The sequence below is a fragment of the Sinohyriopsis cumingii genome, chromosome 19 (assembly GCF_028554795.1).
Source record: "Sinohyriopsis cumingii isolate HCF-2022 chromosome 19, ASM2855479v2, whole genome shotgun sequence".
Lineage (NCBI taxonomy): Eukaryota > Metazoa > Mollusca > Bivalvia > Unionida > Unionidae > Sinohyriopsis > Sinohyriopsis cumingii.
In genome coordinates this window covers 26,428,238-26,447,190 of record NC_142979.1, presented here as the reverse complement: position 1 = coordinate 26,447,190, position 18,953 = coordinate 26,428,238, and the positions used below count along the sequence as shown (strand labels likewise).

General features: G+C 36.1%; 1 protein-coding gene and 1 non-coding gene across 2 annotated transcripts in view; one reads left to right on the top strand and one right to left on the bottom strand.

The window, feature by feature from the left end:
- Positions 1–18,310, bottom strand: part of LOC149775324 (putative E3 ubiquitin-protein ligase HECTD4) — a 243,898-nt gene extending 225,588 nt beyond the window's left edge. The window contains exons 1-5 of the mRNA XM_089944036.1: positions 17,529–18,310; positions 12,351–12,565; positions 7,980–8,091; positions 3,747–3,891; positions 3,219–3,386 (exon numbers count right to left, since the gene is read on the bottom strand). Coding sequence (XP_089800162.1) covers positions 3,219–3,386; positions 3,747–3,891; positions 7,980–8,091; positions 12,351–12,565; positions 17,529–18,196 — 1,308 coding nt within the window. The 5' untranslated portion in view covers positions 18,197–18,310. The remainder of the gene's footprint in view (positions 1–3,218; positions 3,387–3,746; positions 3,892–7,979; positions 8,092–12,350; positions 12,566–17,528) is intronic.
- A 271-nt stretch (positions 18,311–18,581) lies between these two features.
- Trnae-cuc (transfer RNA glutamic acid (anticodon CUC)) lies at positions 18,582–18,653 on the top strand. The gene has a single exon. It is a non-coding gene; the product is annotated as a tRNA-Glu (tRNA).
- Positions 18,654–18,953: the final 300 nt, after the last annotated feature.

The following is an 18,953-nucleotide window of genomic DNA, read 5'->3' as shown; positions in this document are numbered from 1 at the left end:
ATCACTTCTGCAGGAGTCCTCAGCATGCACACAATAGCTGCATAGTAAATTCAAAGGCTTGCCAGTCCCAGTTTTAACCACCCGCTGAGTGGGAAAATGTGTTGAGTAATTGATCATTTTAGCTGTGCTGATATTTATAATGACAGAATACAGTGGCTGGAAGGCCCCCAGACATACATGTTACTATAAGAGTACATCAAAAGAACATGATGCAATAGCTAGGGGGCAAGTTCATAGACTTCATCTAGATGCTGAGGGGTGGGAAAATGTGCTGATATTTACAATGACTGAGCTCTGAGGCAAAAAGACCCTGAGATGTACATGTCGTCATTATAAGAGAACAGCAAATGAACAAATTTAGCTTTCATTGTGTTAACTTCCTAGTGTAGCAGAATAAGTAGTGCATGTGACCTTGAAATCAAGACACATCCAGACTTTTAAAAAATGCAGTTTACAAATTTGGATAAGTATTTGGCGTTAAATGACAAGTTGGTGAAGATCGTAATGAGATTCAGAAGAGTGTTGAAGTTGCTAGAACTGGTAGTTCAGATGGAACAGTTGCCAAGTGTAAGAAAGAGGATGATGCCTGGCTTAGTGTTTGCAATGAGGCCTTCCTCTAATTGACAAAATTGAGTCTGATTCTAAAGGACAAACAAGAGCTACATGCCAGTGGTACAAAGAATTGGGTAAATTAAACTGGTTCTTCTCATCTGAACATTTAGCAAGTTCAGGTATGCCCAATATGCTTATGGGGATTGCAACTTTTATTGGTGGGACTCTAGTTTTTACTAAAATACGGATCCTGGACTCCTAGTTTTAAAAATCCTAGTGAGAACTCTGACCTACTTGATTTTACAATAGCTATGGTGATCTGAGTTTTTGTAGGTATTGGTGCATTAGGTTAATCGGCATCAATTAAGTATACGAAACAGAACAACCCAAACTGTTCTTTATCGTTGTTATGTAGAGCTATTTCTTTTGGATACTTCTGCTCCAAAATAAAAAATTTCACCAACAAAAGTTCTGCCAAAGTTTCCCTTTCTTGAATTAGTACTTTACTGACTACTATGACAGATTTACTGTTCCATCATATTTTAAGTCCACTAATCGGCTTGTTTAGACAGAGGTATTTTTATCAAAATAATTATCTTGTTAATTTCATGTTTAGATTTTTATTTTATTAATTTTATCTTAACTTTCATGCTAGGGCTATATGGTTTTATAACACAAGATCCAGCAGGGCTAAATTGTAATGGAAAAAGAAAAGAAAATTGCATTCTGCTTTTAAATGTTTTTTAAAATTCAGCTTGTTAGTCTGCCCTTTCAACATGTAATTTTTAAATACCATTGAAATGAGGGGTTGACCGACATGCTATTATAGCCAAAAAGCATTTGCACTGGACAAGTATTTAACAGAATTTTCTGGTTAAAAATCACTCATTGGTCTCTCCATTAACACTTTCCCAGCTCCAATAATCTGATATACATCATAACTTTAAAATTAAACTCCCTTCATCACTATTGTTAGCCAGTAAGTAATTGCCGACATCATAAGAAATCAGTGGCTGAGAATTTCTTGTTTTCAATCACAGTCATTCATTCATAAGACGAACATAAAAAAAACAATCAAACCTTATATTTTTTTTAGTCAATAAATACTTACAACTGCATATGCATCATACTGCCCTAAGTACTCTCTATGATGTCTGTGCATGGTTATTTTTCAACTCAAATCAATTCAAATCAAAGTCGTGCTTTTCCTGTTTGTGCTGAGTATTTTCTAACAATGTGACAAAATTGTTACGTGGTGTTTTAGCATACATGCCAACCATTACTCATTGTTCCACCTCATTACATCATATGCTTACATGTACATTGATTTTTGTACAAATAAAATACATAAAAATAAAGCAATAAAAACTGTTTGTTATTTTCATTCTCATCTCTTTAATCACACACTTCATATATATTTGATAATCTTCTGAAACAGAATGCCGAATAAGAATTGTGTAAGGGTACATTTGTCAATCATAGACCTACATGTACTTTACTTATTTGCTATTTAAGGTACCTGCATATGTCAAATTTCCATGAAAACAGACTGGGTTTTTTCTCAATATGAAACCTAATGTCACAGATTCATTGCATTTTGATAAATATATTAGGTATTGAACCAGTCTATACATTTGAAAAAGGTACCAGCTGTTAAGTGAAACATGCTCTACCAATTTGGCTCTTGGAAGTTATATGGCTGAAATTTTTTAAAGGAGCTTTCTAAACATGTTGGATCAGAAAAAGGACAAATAAATAGCTTTTTAATTTATAAAGAATAATATGAAAGTAATGAAATAAAGCATTCCAGTTGAGCACTATGTCATGCTCATTACATTATTGGTGGACTTGATTTAAATGATCATTCAGCAAAAGTCAGACATGTTGGCTAGTTAAAGTGAGTATTGCATATAAATAGTTTGTCAATATGTTTTGTATTTATATTCTGGAACTAATCCACATGGATTCTGCCATTTGAGACAATAATTTCAGCAGATCCAGGTTAGCAGTAAATGTACATCTTCATACAGTTTCCTCTAATTATGGTATGCAATATATAGATCACACTTTTGATGCTCAGATTATGCTTTTCTGCCACTTACATTATGTTATACCTCTCTAGGGGTCAACATATATGTATTAGTATGGTGGATGGGGAATGTCAAACCCATCTGAATCCATTTCTCTGACTGAGACTATAAATATAACTTGCAAAAGAGATCAAAGCCTTTTGAGTAAAATTAAGTTTATTATTCATACTGCCTTATTTTTTTAAACTAAATAACTAAAGTCATTAAATACTCTGTAACAGGCCTGCCCTTATCTTTTGGTAAATTAGTGCTGCATACATTAAGATGTATCCAATTCTGCCACCAAGTTTACTTGAGATGCTAGCCATATAAAATAACTTTCACACTGTGGTAAATAGACAGGCATGAAAATAAAACCTTGGCTTTGAAAGAATATCAATTTCCTAATGTAATGATGATAGTGTGACTGTCTGACAGTCTCACTCTGTTGCTGAAACTAGCCAAGGGCATTAAGCTTGAAACAGTAACTCATATAAGGCACAACACTGAAATAAAGTTATGAATCACGGAGTTCAAGCCATAGTTCAGCTGTAAATTTGTCCCCGGTGATATTTCTCAGTTTTTACATTACTTTACCTGGCATTTAAAGACCTCCAGATAGACATTAAGCCCCTTGATGTTTTTGTCGGAGAGACTGCCTGGGCACCAAATCCAATAGAAATAAGCTCCATCACTACAGAAGGCAATAGTGGTGTGAACTCCAGGTTGGATGTAACTCTCTGGTTTGGTGATTGTCTTCAAAGGCTGTAAAGAAATAAAGAAATAAAACGGAGTTTAAATGAGGAATCTGTTTCAATATGTAAATAGCTGTTTTCCATTGGGCTTGTGACTAAACCCCCGTGTAGATTAAATGCATTATGTACCTGGATATACTGAAAATTACCTTTATTTATTTTGCCCTTTTTTTTGCAGATACAATCTCTTTTCATTTATTTGAATATTGCTGTATAATCCAATATGTTCCAGGCTCCAAATTTCCTTTATTCTTTCTTAGGCAAATATATGCTACTGGACATTATTTTCCCCACCGCATGTATAATAATGTCAAAAATTGAGTTAGCATCTGTGACAAACACACAAGTCAACTTTTCTTTTCAATCTCACCTGAAAATTATTTGGATTCAACACTTGACAGAGATGGGCAACTTCTGATTCCTGGTCAAAGGACTGGGGCCTGTACAGGAGCAGACTGTTTCCATAAGCCACTTTTCCTGGTCCAATCTCAATAATTCTTGAATAAACCAACCCCCTATAAAGTGAAAAACAAATGTGATCTGTTAAAACCATCTCAAGAGACTACCCTTCTGCACAAAAAAAAGATCTCTTAAAACTGGTGACCTGTCAATATAGGTCATCACATGATAGTTTTACAGTAAAGCAAATCTTTCTAGACATAGTTTCCTAAAGCAATGGTCTTTCAAGTTAGGGCTTTCATGTAAGGAGAATTTCTTTATAATAGCTCCGCATAATTCTTAGATTCCTATTGGGTAATTTGGATTGGAGAGTGCATCCATGATTTTGGAAAAATGAATAACCTCGGTATAACATTTCCAGAATCAGCTTGCTGAAAATGGGAATTATGCAGAAAATCTATACAATGGGATGAAAGCATATTTTCATTGGAGTAGTGGCCTATTTACACTGGGCTGGGGCCTATTTAGACTGAAATTGGGGTCTATTTTCCTTCTGGATCATTTTCACTTGGATAGAGGACTAGTTTCATTGGGATTTGGCCTTATTTACACTGGAAATGGGATCTATTTACCCTGAGATTGAGGTCTATTTTCATTTAGGATTGGGGCCTATTTATAGAAACTAGGACCTATTTTCATTTGGGATTGTGCCTACATACATGGTGGTGGTGGACTAATTCCATTGGGATTGGGGCCTATTTACATTGGGATTGCAGCTTAATTACATTGTGATTTGAGTCTATTTTCATTTGGGATTGGGCTTATATAAATTGGGAAGTGGGGTCTATTTTCACTGAGATTGTGTTATTTACATTCGAGATTTGGCCATTTTTATTTGGATAGTGGGTTATTTCTATTGGGTTGGTTTTATGTGCATTGAGATTGGGATCTACTTTCAACAAGTGTAGAGGTTGAATTTTGTCACAAAAACAAGGATACATTTAATCTTGTCCATTATGAGCATGTGTCCTTTTTACTGAGGTGTCCAAAAATTATTGGTTTCACTGCTGTCACACTAAATATTTGTTCATATATCAGTGTTTCCCTTTACGCACATTTGTCAGGGACGCACGCTGGAGAAAACTGACGCACACATTTTGTTGCCATACGTTTTTTTTTTTTACGTAAAGGATTTGCATAATGCGATCAGGATTTATTTAATATCTAATGCATTGGACGAGGGGTGGCATCGTGTATACTTCGAGCAAAGGCATTGACTGGTTCCCCACTTTGTTTACTCCCTGTGTTGCGCTCCTCTATTTGTATAGCGGAGTGCAACGCAGGGAACATACGAAATAAGGAACCAGACTAGCATAGGCAATGCTATGGAGTAGCTTCCCCATATGTCATGAGCCCTCACGCGATTTCCATCGAGCTCAGCAAGATGTCATCTTGATGTTTAACCTCAATGCTTGTTGCATTAGAAAGTAATCTCCAGATTAAAACGTCGTGCACTAAGAATCATTAGCGAAGAAAGTGAAAGAAGCAGAACACAAAAGAGTAACTGTGGATCTAAGTTTAATGAAAAATGGAGAAAATAATTCCCTTGACTGGAATATGGCACATCCATTAGGATTACCGGTGTGACTTCTGATCGCATAATTGCGAAGACTGCAAAAGTGAATACCCTTTTCGTGGAAGGGTTTAAGAATTTTTAAAAATCTGCCCTCGTTCGCCACAAGATATCTGGAGAAAACATTATAACCCAAGACATAGTTTCATAACAAAGAAATCAGTAAACTTGCCATGACAAATGCGTTTATTTGGAATAGACAGGGGATCATTGCAGATTTTGTTGATTTTTAACTTTGCTGCAATAAAAGAAAGATCGTAAAGTTCAAGTGTAACTTATTGGAAACAAGATGAAGTATTAGCCTCCTTGAGTTTTGAATAAATTTGATCTAGGAAGAAGTACAATGAAACCGATGATAGTATACATTTTATTACAAGCAGTAAATTAACTGCCATTTGGTTAAAAAGATTTATTTGGCTTTTTGTACTGACTTGTATGTAATGTGTTGGTCTATAATATTGCTTCAAATGATTATAAGGAGACTGTTAAAAGTACAACTTTAAAAGAAAAATGAACTAATAAAATTTTTCTTTGCATGGACAATGCATTTGTTTGTTAGTTTATTTGTATGTTTAGAGAGAGAGAGAGTATGTTGTGCAAGTTACAATATCCTATTTCAAGCTGAAAAGAGTCAGATGAAAAAATGTAGTAAATTTTTGACCCCCCACATATTTTATTTGACCCCCCAGTTCTGACATCAATTTTTTTTTTTACCCTTAGTTTTACACTCCTGGGGGATACACTGTATATCAACATTGGGATGGGTGTGGGTATGATACATTTCAGGCAAAATTAATCCTGCACAAAGCAGGCCAGGTCAGTTATAGTGGATTGTCTCTGGGCAGGACACTTTTGATAATACAATTCATTTCATCAATCAATCCATATTCAAATATGCCACTATTTATTTATGAAAGTGATACATACAGTAGAAATTTCATTACATTTAACTGTTTTGCACCAATATAATCGTGTCTTGTACCCCGTATAATGTTTTTCAAGATTCCTGTAAAAACTCAAATCTGAACCTCCAAGCACTAAGTGTAATTCGAAACTTTCTAATCCAAACATATACAAGGTAATACTGGCCAGGAAGTAAAAAACATGAGTATGATAGAAAATTAATCAAAATTTAATGTAGTTATTATTGTATCTGACAAAAGTACGAAAAAAGAATTTTAATACAATAAACACAACGATTTAAAAAGACCCATTTAGATGTAATGCAACAAGACACCCAAACAGGCCTGTTTTTGCTCACCTGGCCAAATCTACCTAAAAGCTGTATTCAAGGGCAGTTAGCCAAGAAATATGGGCCAGCATCATTTGTGTACAACTGAAAGGCTCCATGCCATGTTGTCTTCCATCAAATCTGGTTAACTGCTGGTGACTTGTTTCTGAGACGTTCTTGTTTACAGGGTCCCCCCCCCCTTTTTAGTATGAACCGCCATACTAAATTGTGTATCAGTATCATGGCAAGCTGTTTTCTGTCAAATTTGTTCAAGTTATGCTAAGCAATAATTGCAAAGAAGACATTAAGTTGTTTGTGTTTTATTCTTTTGGTAATTTAGTCCAAACTTAATTACAGGTTTATTTTGTGTCTAATAACCTGAAAGGTCTTCTTGCCAGTATGCATTCTGTCAAATTTTGGTCCATTTCTGTACAGCAGGTTTATTTCTTTTTAGTAACAGAGTCCATATTTTATAACAGATCAGCATTGCTTGCACAGCCATGATAAGCTGCTAAAAAGTATGGCATCTGTTACTAAAAAACCTTAAAGGCTTTATCGATCAGAATGCCCTTCCTCAAATACTCAAATCATTTTTTAAAATAGATTTTTATACAGAAAGTCGTACGAAGGTTATCTATATTTAGTAATTGCAGATACATCTGATGACAGGTCAGTATCATTTCTACAAATGTAAAAACCTACATGCCTGTATGCTTTCTATAAAAAAATTTAAAATTCTGCCCAAAAGTTCTTGAGAAAAGTCACATACAAGTTTGTCTATTTCTTATAACAGGGTCATATTTTGATGGTAGATCAGCGTCATTTGTACAACTTTAAATGGTGTTTGTGCCATCAAACCTATTAAAATTCTGTTCAGCAGTTTTTAAGTAGTCATTGAAATAAATTTTTCTTTTAGTAATGACAGTTGTACTGGATTGAGGATCAACATCATCTGTGCCAGACAGATAGGTCTTCATGCCTGAACACTTTCTGTCAAATCTGATAAAATCCTCTTAACCAGCACCTCAGAAGTGGTTGTTTAAAAAGTTCTTTTTTTTTTTTAATGGTGGCCATACTGAATGGCATTTTGGCATCATTGGTACAGACTTCAAAGAGATCATGCCAGAATGCCATTAAATTTGGTGCTTTTTAGAAGTTGTTCAGTCTGACTACACCCCATTTATCTGTCAGACAACCCAGTTACATGTATTTGGAATGCAATAGCAGTCACTTTTCCCTGTATTTAATCCAATGTACATATCAACAATACTGGATGAACATGCATTTATATGTTTAGGTGAAGACCCATTGCCATAAGAACTATAATAAGCAAAACAAACCTTAAAGTACCATGCAGACCTGTACCAACTTTAGCCAATCCTTTTCCAGAGGAATTTGTGGTATACAGAAAAAGACCATTGCATGTTGTACTTCTTCCAGTTTCTGGTTCAACTGAAATGAAATATGATATTACAACAGGCACACACAATATATGAATGATTATATTTATTAGGCTATTCAATGTTATTTATTTTACACAAGTCTGTGAATTAGTGCCATGTTGTCAATCACTTTGTGCAGAGTGGTAGCAGGTCAACCTGTTACATCCTATGAACTTTATTTTTTTGTTATTAACTTTTTTCATCCAAGTATGTGCTTACTTACTATGAATTAGGAATGAGAATTATGCCACAAATCATATTTTCTGTGTAACTGTACAACACAGCTGAATATAAACTGTAGACACCTGACATTACTGTAAGAAAAGTGCTAATTCAGTCTGTTAAGCATGTTTGAACATAAAATAAAAAGAAAACTGCTTTTCAAAATGAATAACATATTTCATCTAATGGGTAAAAACTCTACTACTGCATTCTCACAAGGGTTTTCCTTTTGAAACTTGTGAAATACTAGTTTTTCACCTATGAGATAAAATATACCAGTTAATCACTCAATACAAACAAATATCATCTATATAATCGGTCAAGCCAACAATTAAAGCAAAATCAACAAGCAATTTATTTCTCTACAATACAAAGTGAAAATCCAAGAGACACTAAGAGTATTTACAGTACAACTGGATTCCTCTTACAGTATGACTGGATTCCCTATATGAAAGATAGACTACTCTCTAAACTTGTAAACAGCACAACCTACAGTCATGTGACCTGTGACAACAATACCTGGTTAAGATAATTAGGGAACTCTTCTGAATGATCATTTTTACAGGTAAATTCAGCAAAAAGTGCCAAATTACTGCAAATAACTAGGTTTTGCTGACATCAAATGGGTCTAGTGGTAAGCTAAGTAGCAGACTCTGGTTTCAATGATTTCAAATCTTATTTCTCCATAGCTAGACCGAGGAGATAAATATTTGTTAAGGTTATCTGGGTATGCTAGCCAACAGCTTCTACTGCATCTCAGACTGAAATGTTAAATTTAAAAACAAGTTAAAGTGAGGCTCAAAGATACAAGCTGAAATCTTCAATTGGCACCTCTGACCTTTAAGATTTTAGAGCACACCAAGCATATAACTCACTTCAACCATGATAATAGGGCGTGGGGAGTGATATCTTATTTCCTGAACTTCCCTAGGAGACTGAGTCACTTTCTTGTTCCCTCGCTTCTTTCTCTGCACTTCAAGTAATGCTTGTGGGTACTGACAGGGTACTGAATGGATGTATGATGACTCTGACTGCCCAATGTCTTCTTGGTTACAAAGCCTGGTTGCATCAAGACCTCAGAACCATCCAGTCTTAACTGAAGATAGCAAGGGCATGTAACTTGATCATGCTGCATAAAGCTAAGGCTATCAGAAACCTTGTTTTCCATGTCTGTAGCTTCAGCAAGGTTCTGATTAAAGGTTTAAATGAGCCATGTCTGGAAGATTCCATCTTAGAAACAGGGGGAGGGAATAAGGCCTTTTCAAGTCAAAATTAGCAGGTAGTTCCAGCAGACCTTTATCATGACCAATATCCACCATGATGCCTGAAGGTGATGGAAATAATAGAGTGGTAGCCTTATATAGCAGTCAGGGCTAATTTTGTTTCAAAGAAAGAAATCAGCCAGCTATGAGAATTAGACACTCAGAGGTAAAATATTACTGACTCTGCACCAGTCCCTTTATGCATGCCACTCTCATTTGTACATCTTCGAAGGATCTTATAGCTTGCAGTTCTAGGATCGAAGGGTGCCTTGCATGGGACACATGAAAAGGCAAACTAGCAGAATCAGATCATTTGTTGCATCAAGCAAGAAGAGGATTTGCAAGAACTCTTGCTGTAATCCACTCCTGAGCTTGGTAATCTGTAATATATTTATGTGAGAGAGACTGAGGATGTTGAGACTGTTGATAGACTCCATGACCAAAGGGACAAAATGCTGAAATGGATCAAGATCCAACTATTTCCAGTTCATTAAAAAGCCAAGGTAACCTAAAAGAGTCAGGAGACTATTCCTGGTTTTCACCAGAACAGAAGTTACCAAGTTGTTTTGGAAAATGCAGTCCAGATATGCCACAGTCAACGCTGGTAACATCAACAAGAACAGAGTGACTATGTAGTACATGGTTTTTGTAAAAGCACAAGGACTTTAGTCAAGACCAAGTGAGAGTGCATGAAACTGATACACTTTTCCTTGGCAGGCAAACTCTAGGGACTTGCATGCAGTTGGATGAAGAACATTAAAATATGGGTCAGTAAAGTCTAAACTGATCAAAACTTCATCCCTTCTGATAGAAGTCTGATTGAATGAGCCATTGCCATTTTGAACTTTGGTGCTGCAATGTATTTTTTGATATGGCTGAGGTCAATGATGTGCATGAGCTTTCCATTGGCATTTGTCACTAGCAAGAACCTGGAATACACCCACCCAAAGAGTTCTGTTTGTGAACAATTGCCACAGCCAGACTGTCAAGGAATGGCCTGATCTAATTCTGCACAATCCCAGCTTTCTCCAAAATCTAATGGAACATTCATCATGAAGGACTTTTAGTGAAAAACATTTTAGAATTCAATGGGTCAAGGACTATTTCTGACAAATGGTTGGAAATTTCCTTTATTTTCACTGACTGTGAAACAGGTGGACTCAGGGATGTTTCCTCCTCATCTTTCAGGTCTAACAATGCCTTGACCTTCTAGGCCAGGCTCTCAGTTGGCAGACATACAGAAGCGTACAACATTCTATATATTTCCTTGACAGCCACCTATAAAACTAAATAATGTCCATTCCATTGTTGGATCTAAGTTTGTTAAGGCATTAAGTGTATCCCAACATTTACTATGCATGTTATCTTCATCAGGGAATATGTCCATCGTGGCATAGGCAAGGTACTGAGATCATCTCTAAATGTATTATGGTATTGCTCCAAAGGATAAGCTGTAAATAAATGGACCACCAGTTGAAATGGCTCAGAAAATATGGATGGCTAGAGAGCATGATATACAACTGGTATGTGTTCAGCTCAGTTGCCAGTTGCCAGCATGCCATATTGGTCAGTACGCAGTCTGGCTCATTTAAGTGGTTATGTGGTCACCATCATGGTCAGCTGGATGACTGGAGTGGTTGGTCAGCATATGGAATGGCACAGTGCAGTGTGAAAAGATGTTGAAAAAGACCATCAGAAGCTAATAAAAAACCCATGTGCCCGGACTTACAGGCCCAAAGGCCAGGCTCGGACATGGAGGGGGACTTAATCACTGGCCTGCTAGAAATGAAGGACACTCCCCCATAAGGTAGAAAAAAATTATCTATCGATTATGATACAAGGAAAGGCAGAAACTGCCCAAAGTTTAGCAAATGCATTGTCAGATATGCAGCATCAAATGCATTTGTAGCTCAAGCAGTGTCCGAGATAAATTTGGGGATGAAAACTCAACATCCCTTTTTCTGCCAAATCTCCTAATGTAACAGTGGCCATATGCATCATATGACACTTTGGGGTGGGGGCATCATGATGTCCCAAGCTATGCTAGCAATCAATGCCATCTTAGGATGATGGTTCAAGACCTCACATTCATTTGAAGGAGACTTCACACATTTTTTTAATTTTAATGCTCTTTCGTAACACTATGGACCAGATATTTTCTGACTGCATGTAAAGGACAAGGAACATTTATAGCATGCAAGGCATATCTCATTTCTTGTTCATTTTTAACCTGGAATAACAGTGAAGTCTAATGCATAGTGATTCATATAAGCTTTAATTCAAACCTTAAATGAAAAAGTGAACCCACTGTTTTCATATCTCAACACCAATGGCAGGGCCACAGCATAAGCAATCCTGTACTTTGTACAAGCAAGCTAATGAAGTACATTAACTGAAAAATGTGTTCATTTAAGATAAATGCCAATGTGATGCCTATGAAAATCCCCCCAATCGAGTAAACAAGCCATAAGTGTAAATGTTGAAATCAAACTTTCCTAGCCCCTTTAACAAGTAGAATGTGCCATAAATGAATATGCTGAAATTTCACTCACACACTCTTAAAGTAAAACCTCATGTCAAACTTGACTTCAGTCTATGCAGTCCTCCAAAAGAGGTAAACAAAATCTGCTTTGAATGTGAAGTGATATTACTAGACAAAACAGACAGACATTGTAAACACTATCTGAGCTCTATAGATATGGTGGAAGTGTAAAAGCAATGGAAATAGAGATGGGACTCTCAATTTCAGCATCCTCTAGGTAAAACACATAAAAACAAGCATTACCTTTGTCCTTCTCTGCAGTCTCCTTTTCTGTGCTGCTGAGTAGGTCTTCATACCCCCAACAAAGAATATGCTTATTGCCAAGTACTGTACAGGACTGGTTTTGTCCCCCCTCTGTTTCTAAGAGTCTGACAAGAATATCTGCCACTGGTAAGTTCTCAATGTCGGATAGTTGCAGTAGAAGGTGTACAGTATGTATGAAAGACTTCAAGTGGCCCCTAAAAAAATAGAATGTGACCATTAGAAAGAGAAAAGAAGATACATAATAGAATATATTACATACAGATGAAAAACAAATTGGTCAGCGATATGCTCTACTGGTAACATTCATTTAAAAAAAACAGATGCAGGGTGATATTGACAATAAGATGTACACCAAAGATTGATGAGGGGGAGGTAATGAAGATACCTCTCCTACTGTAAGGAATTATGCCATGGCAGATCAGATCTGGAAATCATAAAACTCTGACCTTTAGTTTGAGATTAGGTTTTCACTTTTAGCCAATCAAATGTGGTGCTAAAAAATGTAAAATTCTTTGTGACTGGAAGACAGATCTCAAGCGCAAAAGTTTTATTATTTCCAGTTCTGGAACTGCACAGTTCACGATTTTGCAGTGTGTTCTAAATGCACAGATGATGTCTTTTTTATGCTAAAATGATAATGAACTTTTTAAATATGGTATTCAATATAATTCTCATGTATGAGATCGAAGAGGGGGAGATAGTGAAAACACCACTCCTACTGTTAAGCGAATAATCCCCGTTTGGCTCACAATTACTGATTCTCTTCCTAATATGCATATCGCAAAGACTTTCAAGATTCTCTGATACTTGGTAAAACTCTCCATTTCCACTGCCATGATTTTCTTTTTAATCATACTTACCATATATACTCACTTATAAGTAGAGTCAAACTTCAAACTGCATTGAGCTAGATCTGTGCCGGCAGAACATGGTCTGTGTGGTTTGTTAGGAGTAATCAATAGATAGACTCCGATTAGCAGGTGCATTATTTTATTGCAGATCAGGATCTCAGTTGTTTGAGGTTTGACTCAACTTATAAGCCAGTTTATACTGTATCGACCTTTTGTAAAATTTCATGATATATTTCAAATATTTTTTCTACAAAGGCTCAGATAACTAGCTGTAAGTTGTATCTTTCAATATGGGGTTAAATTAATGAAGTGTCACTTTGAATGACAAAGTGACCAATAATGAACAGATATGGGCTTTGGGAGAAAGACGTTTTTCACCAGTGACCGTTCTACTGTTAGTTGAAGCTAAGAAACAAATTATGCTGTCAACCATTGTCTACTATTTAACTAAGACAAAAATATCATAAGTATTTAGCTTTACTGTTACATAATGGCAAAACACTGACTGTTTTAAAGCCGACACTGAAACTGAGTGCAACAAATGCAATATATCACCAGGTGGGGTTTTTTCTCCAGAAAGGGAAGAAGTAGAACCCAGGAGACCCTACAAGGACCAAGAGTGAATTCATCTAGAAAGAAACAAACAGGTGTTGCATATATCCTACCTGTTCCTTGTTTATTTCAAGAAAACTACAAACATGTATCATTATTGGACTACCCAGCCACCAGCTTTAGGAAAAAGAATCAGAATTTTTCATGCTTGAGTTATGATTCCCCTCTGGAGTTCTTTTGGGACATTTAAGTCTAAAGTCTGATTTCCCTGTCTACAACTTTGGTAATATATCAAGCAGAATCATCTTCTCATCTTCACATTTTCTATCCATAATTACTGAATGTATGTTCTCATCTGGTGCCTACACCAATCAAAATCAATAAGACATTTCTCCCAACCTTATGCTTCTTAGCAATGAGCGCATTCTATTCAGTAAGCCAGTCTGAGATATACTTCATTCAGTTAATTAAAATCAACAATCCTTTCTATTCACTGTCTTGGGGATTTATGTGTGCCATACAGAGAGGCATGCTTCTTGTACCAATGATTTATAAAGGAGTAAATGATGCAACAGAGTCACCTAAAATGAACAATGAAAATGTATCTCAGTACTGTAATCATCCCCAAGTAGCTTGGAGAAAAATGCATAATCATATGATTTCAATCTCTTATAACGTATTATACAAAATCAGGAAAAAAAATCATCCTGAACAGAAAGTCAAAAATGATTTTCTAATCAGAGGAGCAGCAATAACAAAAGTTTCAAGTGGCTGCCATAGTGGCCATATTTGACATGCGAGCAGTGCTAGACATCATATATGTAAGAAGTCTTTCAGTGAGAACCCTATGCTGATAGAACCACCCATTCAAGAGAAGTAGCATTATCAAGATTTTCAAGGCAGCCTAGTGGCCATACTGGAAGTCTGTGCAGCACCAATTTCATTTACAAGCAACTAGACTTTGGAATGAATGTGTGTGTATGTGTAAAGTCTCTTGGCAATTTTCCATGAGTAGCAACAACGAAATTGTGCTAACAAATGGACAGACAGATGATGGGAAATACACCGTCTGATATGCTCTTCTGGTCTATGACAAGAACTAAAAATGTAAAGCTCTTTGTAAAATCTAGTCATTGGTTTCTAGGAGGAAAACACTTGCAGGTTTTTATATTTTTAGTCATCACTGCCACATTTAATGGTGGACTGGAAAGATTTGTATCAAGTAGAGAACCCTTTAAACCAGGATGCTTTCTGTCAAATTTGGCCTTACTCTGTTTAGTGGTTAATGGGATGTAATTTATAGGTTAGTCTGACTTTCCTCTGACCCTTGTCACCCCATTTTTTGATACTCCGATATTTATGTTGGGGTGTAGGGTCAGAGTCCATTCCCTATGGAAAAGTTGGAATTTGCTGACACTATTTTGGTATCGGCATGGGGTAGCCGCTTACTAGACGACCCAGCAAACTTAACGATCTTTCATCAAGATATACCTGCATGAAATTTACAGGAATATGATTTATTTTCTCAAAAATTGTGAGAATAGCATTCGTCATGTGCTTAATCTGGTGACAGGCAAGATGAAAGTACGTTGTTGCTGAAATTTGACCTGGATCTGACCATTTGCATCCCGAGTCACAGAACTATACAAATCTCGTAACCAACATGTCAATTACATCATAAATCATATGGTCACATGATATTGACATTAAACAAATTTCCAAAGTGGTTGTACATAGAATTTGGACATATTATAAAGAAGTCGCATAATGTTTGTAAATAAATATAATGTACACTTATTTCTCAACATATTTATTCTCAGAACAATGACCAGAAACCCGTCAGTATCACAGCAGGGTGGAGATAACCATTTTCAAGAAGTACCGAGCATGTGTCAGCAATGTTTTTGATGGTGTCATGTGACTACCACATTGTCATGCGCTCTCTGCATAGTAAATCTGGTTTTCTTCAAACTGATGCAACATTTACAGATTTTCTGTTGTTTTTCACAATAAATATTTTGAGAAGTTTATTTCTTTTTCATTTTTCTATAAAAATTATGCGACTTTTATTTATATGTTCAATTTGTTTTCCTACAGAAACTCAAAAAATTGTTTCTTGATGATATCACGTGGCGGTATGACCTCTGATGTCATTGACATGTAGAATGCAAGAGTTGTGATGTCATGTGACTAGGAATGCAAATGGCCGGATCCAGGTAAAAATTTCAGCAACGATGTCCTTTCACCTTGTCTGTCAGCGAATTAAAGAAAACAAATGCTATAATCCCAATTTCTGAAAAAATAAATCATACTGATATCGATTTCATGCAGGCATATCTCGATGAAAGGTTGTTCAAGTTTGCGGGCAGGCTGGTAAGCTACCCCATGCTGACACCAAATGATGTCGGTGAATTCCAACTTTTCCATAGCGAATGGACTCTGACCCTGCATGCCAACATAAATATCCAAATATCCAAAACGAGGTGGCAAGGGTCAGAGGAAACTCAGACTATTTATAGGTATTCTATTTTTTTTATGCATTGTATAAGCATCGTTTAAGCAAATATGTAAGATCCATGTAAAAATTATATTCCAACAAGACAAAAATATTTTAAAAAGTTGCAAATAATCCAGAGTGAACGGACAACTAAATGACTGAAAACATCATGACAAAGAACCAAATCATAAAAACATTAAACAGCAGTATTTTCCAAGAATATAAAAAAAAAATTGTACCAAAATTTTCCGGACATTCAAAATATGGAGAAAACTGAATTCTATGGCTAGTGAAGGGGCAAAAAATGGACTATACTTTGTCAACATTACAAAGCTCACATTTGGTAGCAAGAAGACACATGTCTGCATGCTCTGTACCAACATTTTTTCCCCTTCTGCAATATGCTGAATGAAAATGCTAAAACCATTAAACTGTGTTTAATGTAGAATGCTAAGATGTACCTTTGTTGAGTACCAGATGAATATATTATCTACTTATGTTCCCTATAATGGGCAGGTGATTGGAATTTGTTACATTTTGTGGGTTGGAGAATGTCCCTTGGGCTCACTCAAGGTATGCAGGACCTCAGGAATCCCATAGAAATTATGCAGCAAACTGAATATTATCAATTAAGGGTTGTGGATCTTTCTGGCTGAATGCAAATTTTGTAAATTAAGGTCAAAATTGAAGTGATCTGATCTGGATAGCCTGCCCAATTTTGGTACTGTGATGTTTTATAATGCTGCTATTTTCTTCAAGTATATACTTTTCTGTGCCTGTGATGCATTTATTCAGTGGTAGAGTCACACATTTCTCTAAATTTGGAATATTTAGATAAAACTCAACCATAATTATCTGCCAGCCATCTGAAATAGATTTTACTGTTTTAGCATGGGTAATATGAGGTAACCGAGATCTGAATGTGTTCAATGATAATATGCAACTCACACTAAGGGAACTAAACAAAAATGTTTTGCTAACCATGTCAAGAAAATTAACTGGATAAGAATGTTAGTACCTTTAGAAATGCTTTCATTTTTCAGCATTTAAATAATGAGCATTTATTTTCTAAAACTGATACAACATTTACACACAATAAAACAAAGTTATAGGGTCTGGGCCATTACAATAGAGTGGTCAGGGTAAATACAAGCACATAAATACATGGATATGATCTCAGAGATTTAACACATTGCTAAAATTAACAAATTAAAGTAATAATCTGATCCTAAAAAAAACGCTCATATAATTTTTCACCTTGCACAAGTCAAGGCTACAAGGGCTGAGGCTATATTCTGGCGTTGATCCAAGTCCCCAACATGTTGAGTGGAACCTCTGTCCTCCTGTTCTCCTAACCACTTACATAGAAGTGATTCTAGTCCTTTCAAACAGTCGCCTGGTTCTTTTGAAAGACTCAGTGGAGCACAATCTCTAAGACAACTCAAGAGCACTCGTGCTGTCACCCCGCACAAGGACGGATCAATCAGACTCTGAGACTGAAGTAATGGTAATACTAATAACACACTTATACGTGTTGAAAACGATGCTTGCTCGGGTTCCTTCCATATGCCTTGCTTTTTCAGCAATGCAATAGCTTCCTCGTTTGTGTTACTTTCTCTTTCATTTTGTTCCTCGATTGACAGCTGTTTGTGAGCATTCCAATACCCACGAAGGGCATTTAGGCGATATTCTAATAATTTTGCATATGCATTATTTTGAGTGCCGCAAACTGCTAAAAGACGATCACTCAGCTCGGATGGATTTTTCATATCAAAAGTGATGACTTCATGTTCACCCTCCTGGGCACTGTTGACATCCTTGGGAACTTCCACCAGATCCGTAACGCGGATAAGGCCGTCATGGAGAAATAATGTCTCCTCGTTTACAGAAAGCCATTGACACGTTTCTGGCCCTATATTCGACATTGTAAACACAACGTCTTTCTCCACAGTCTACCCACATAAAAACGTAAACCAATGCTGCAGCGGAAAACAGCTACAACTTTTTGCGTTTCATTTTCTTCTGCAAATTTCAGCCATTATTGCAGATAGTTTTGGGAAACCAATCAAAATTGACCTTACATTTCACTTCAGTCAGTGCTTTCAACCCAGAGAGTCAATAAAGTGGACAAAAGATGAATGTATTTGAATACCAACTTAATATATATGCTTATATAAATATAAATTAAGTAAACATTTAAAGTCTTAATATAAAATTATACAAATCCACATGTCGTACAGCTATCTCTCTACTTAATAGTATAACAAAATTTGTTTATTATAAAAGTTTCTTCAAACTAAGTTCAGCCAATCCCAAGTGGTCTAGTGGTTAGGATTCCGCGCTCTCACCGCGGCGGCCGGGGTTCGATTCCCCGCTTGGGAAACATTTTTGTTTTCTTAAATCGTTTCATATTTGGGTATTTCTTTGATTATCCGAATTTAATTTGATTTATTATTCAATTCCACAACCTCGAACTCGGCAAGTCACATTTTGACAGAAATTACAATAATAAAAGTAGTTTATAACAGCAAACAATTCAACATCATAGTTCTCCTGTCTACGTGTAAATAACAGTAAATATGAGCCTGGAAAGCTTGCAGTATTTCTTCGAAATGCATTCTTGTTAGTCATAATATCTATGTTGTGTGTTTCTAACAATTTTTTTTATTCAGTATTGTTATT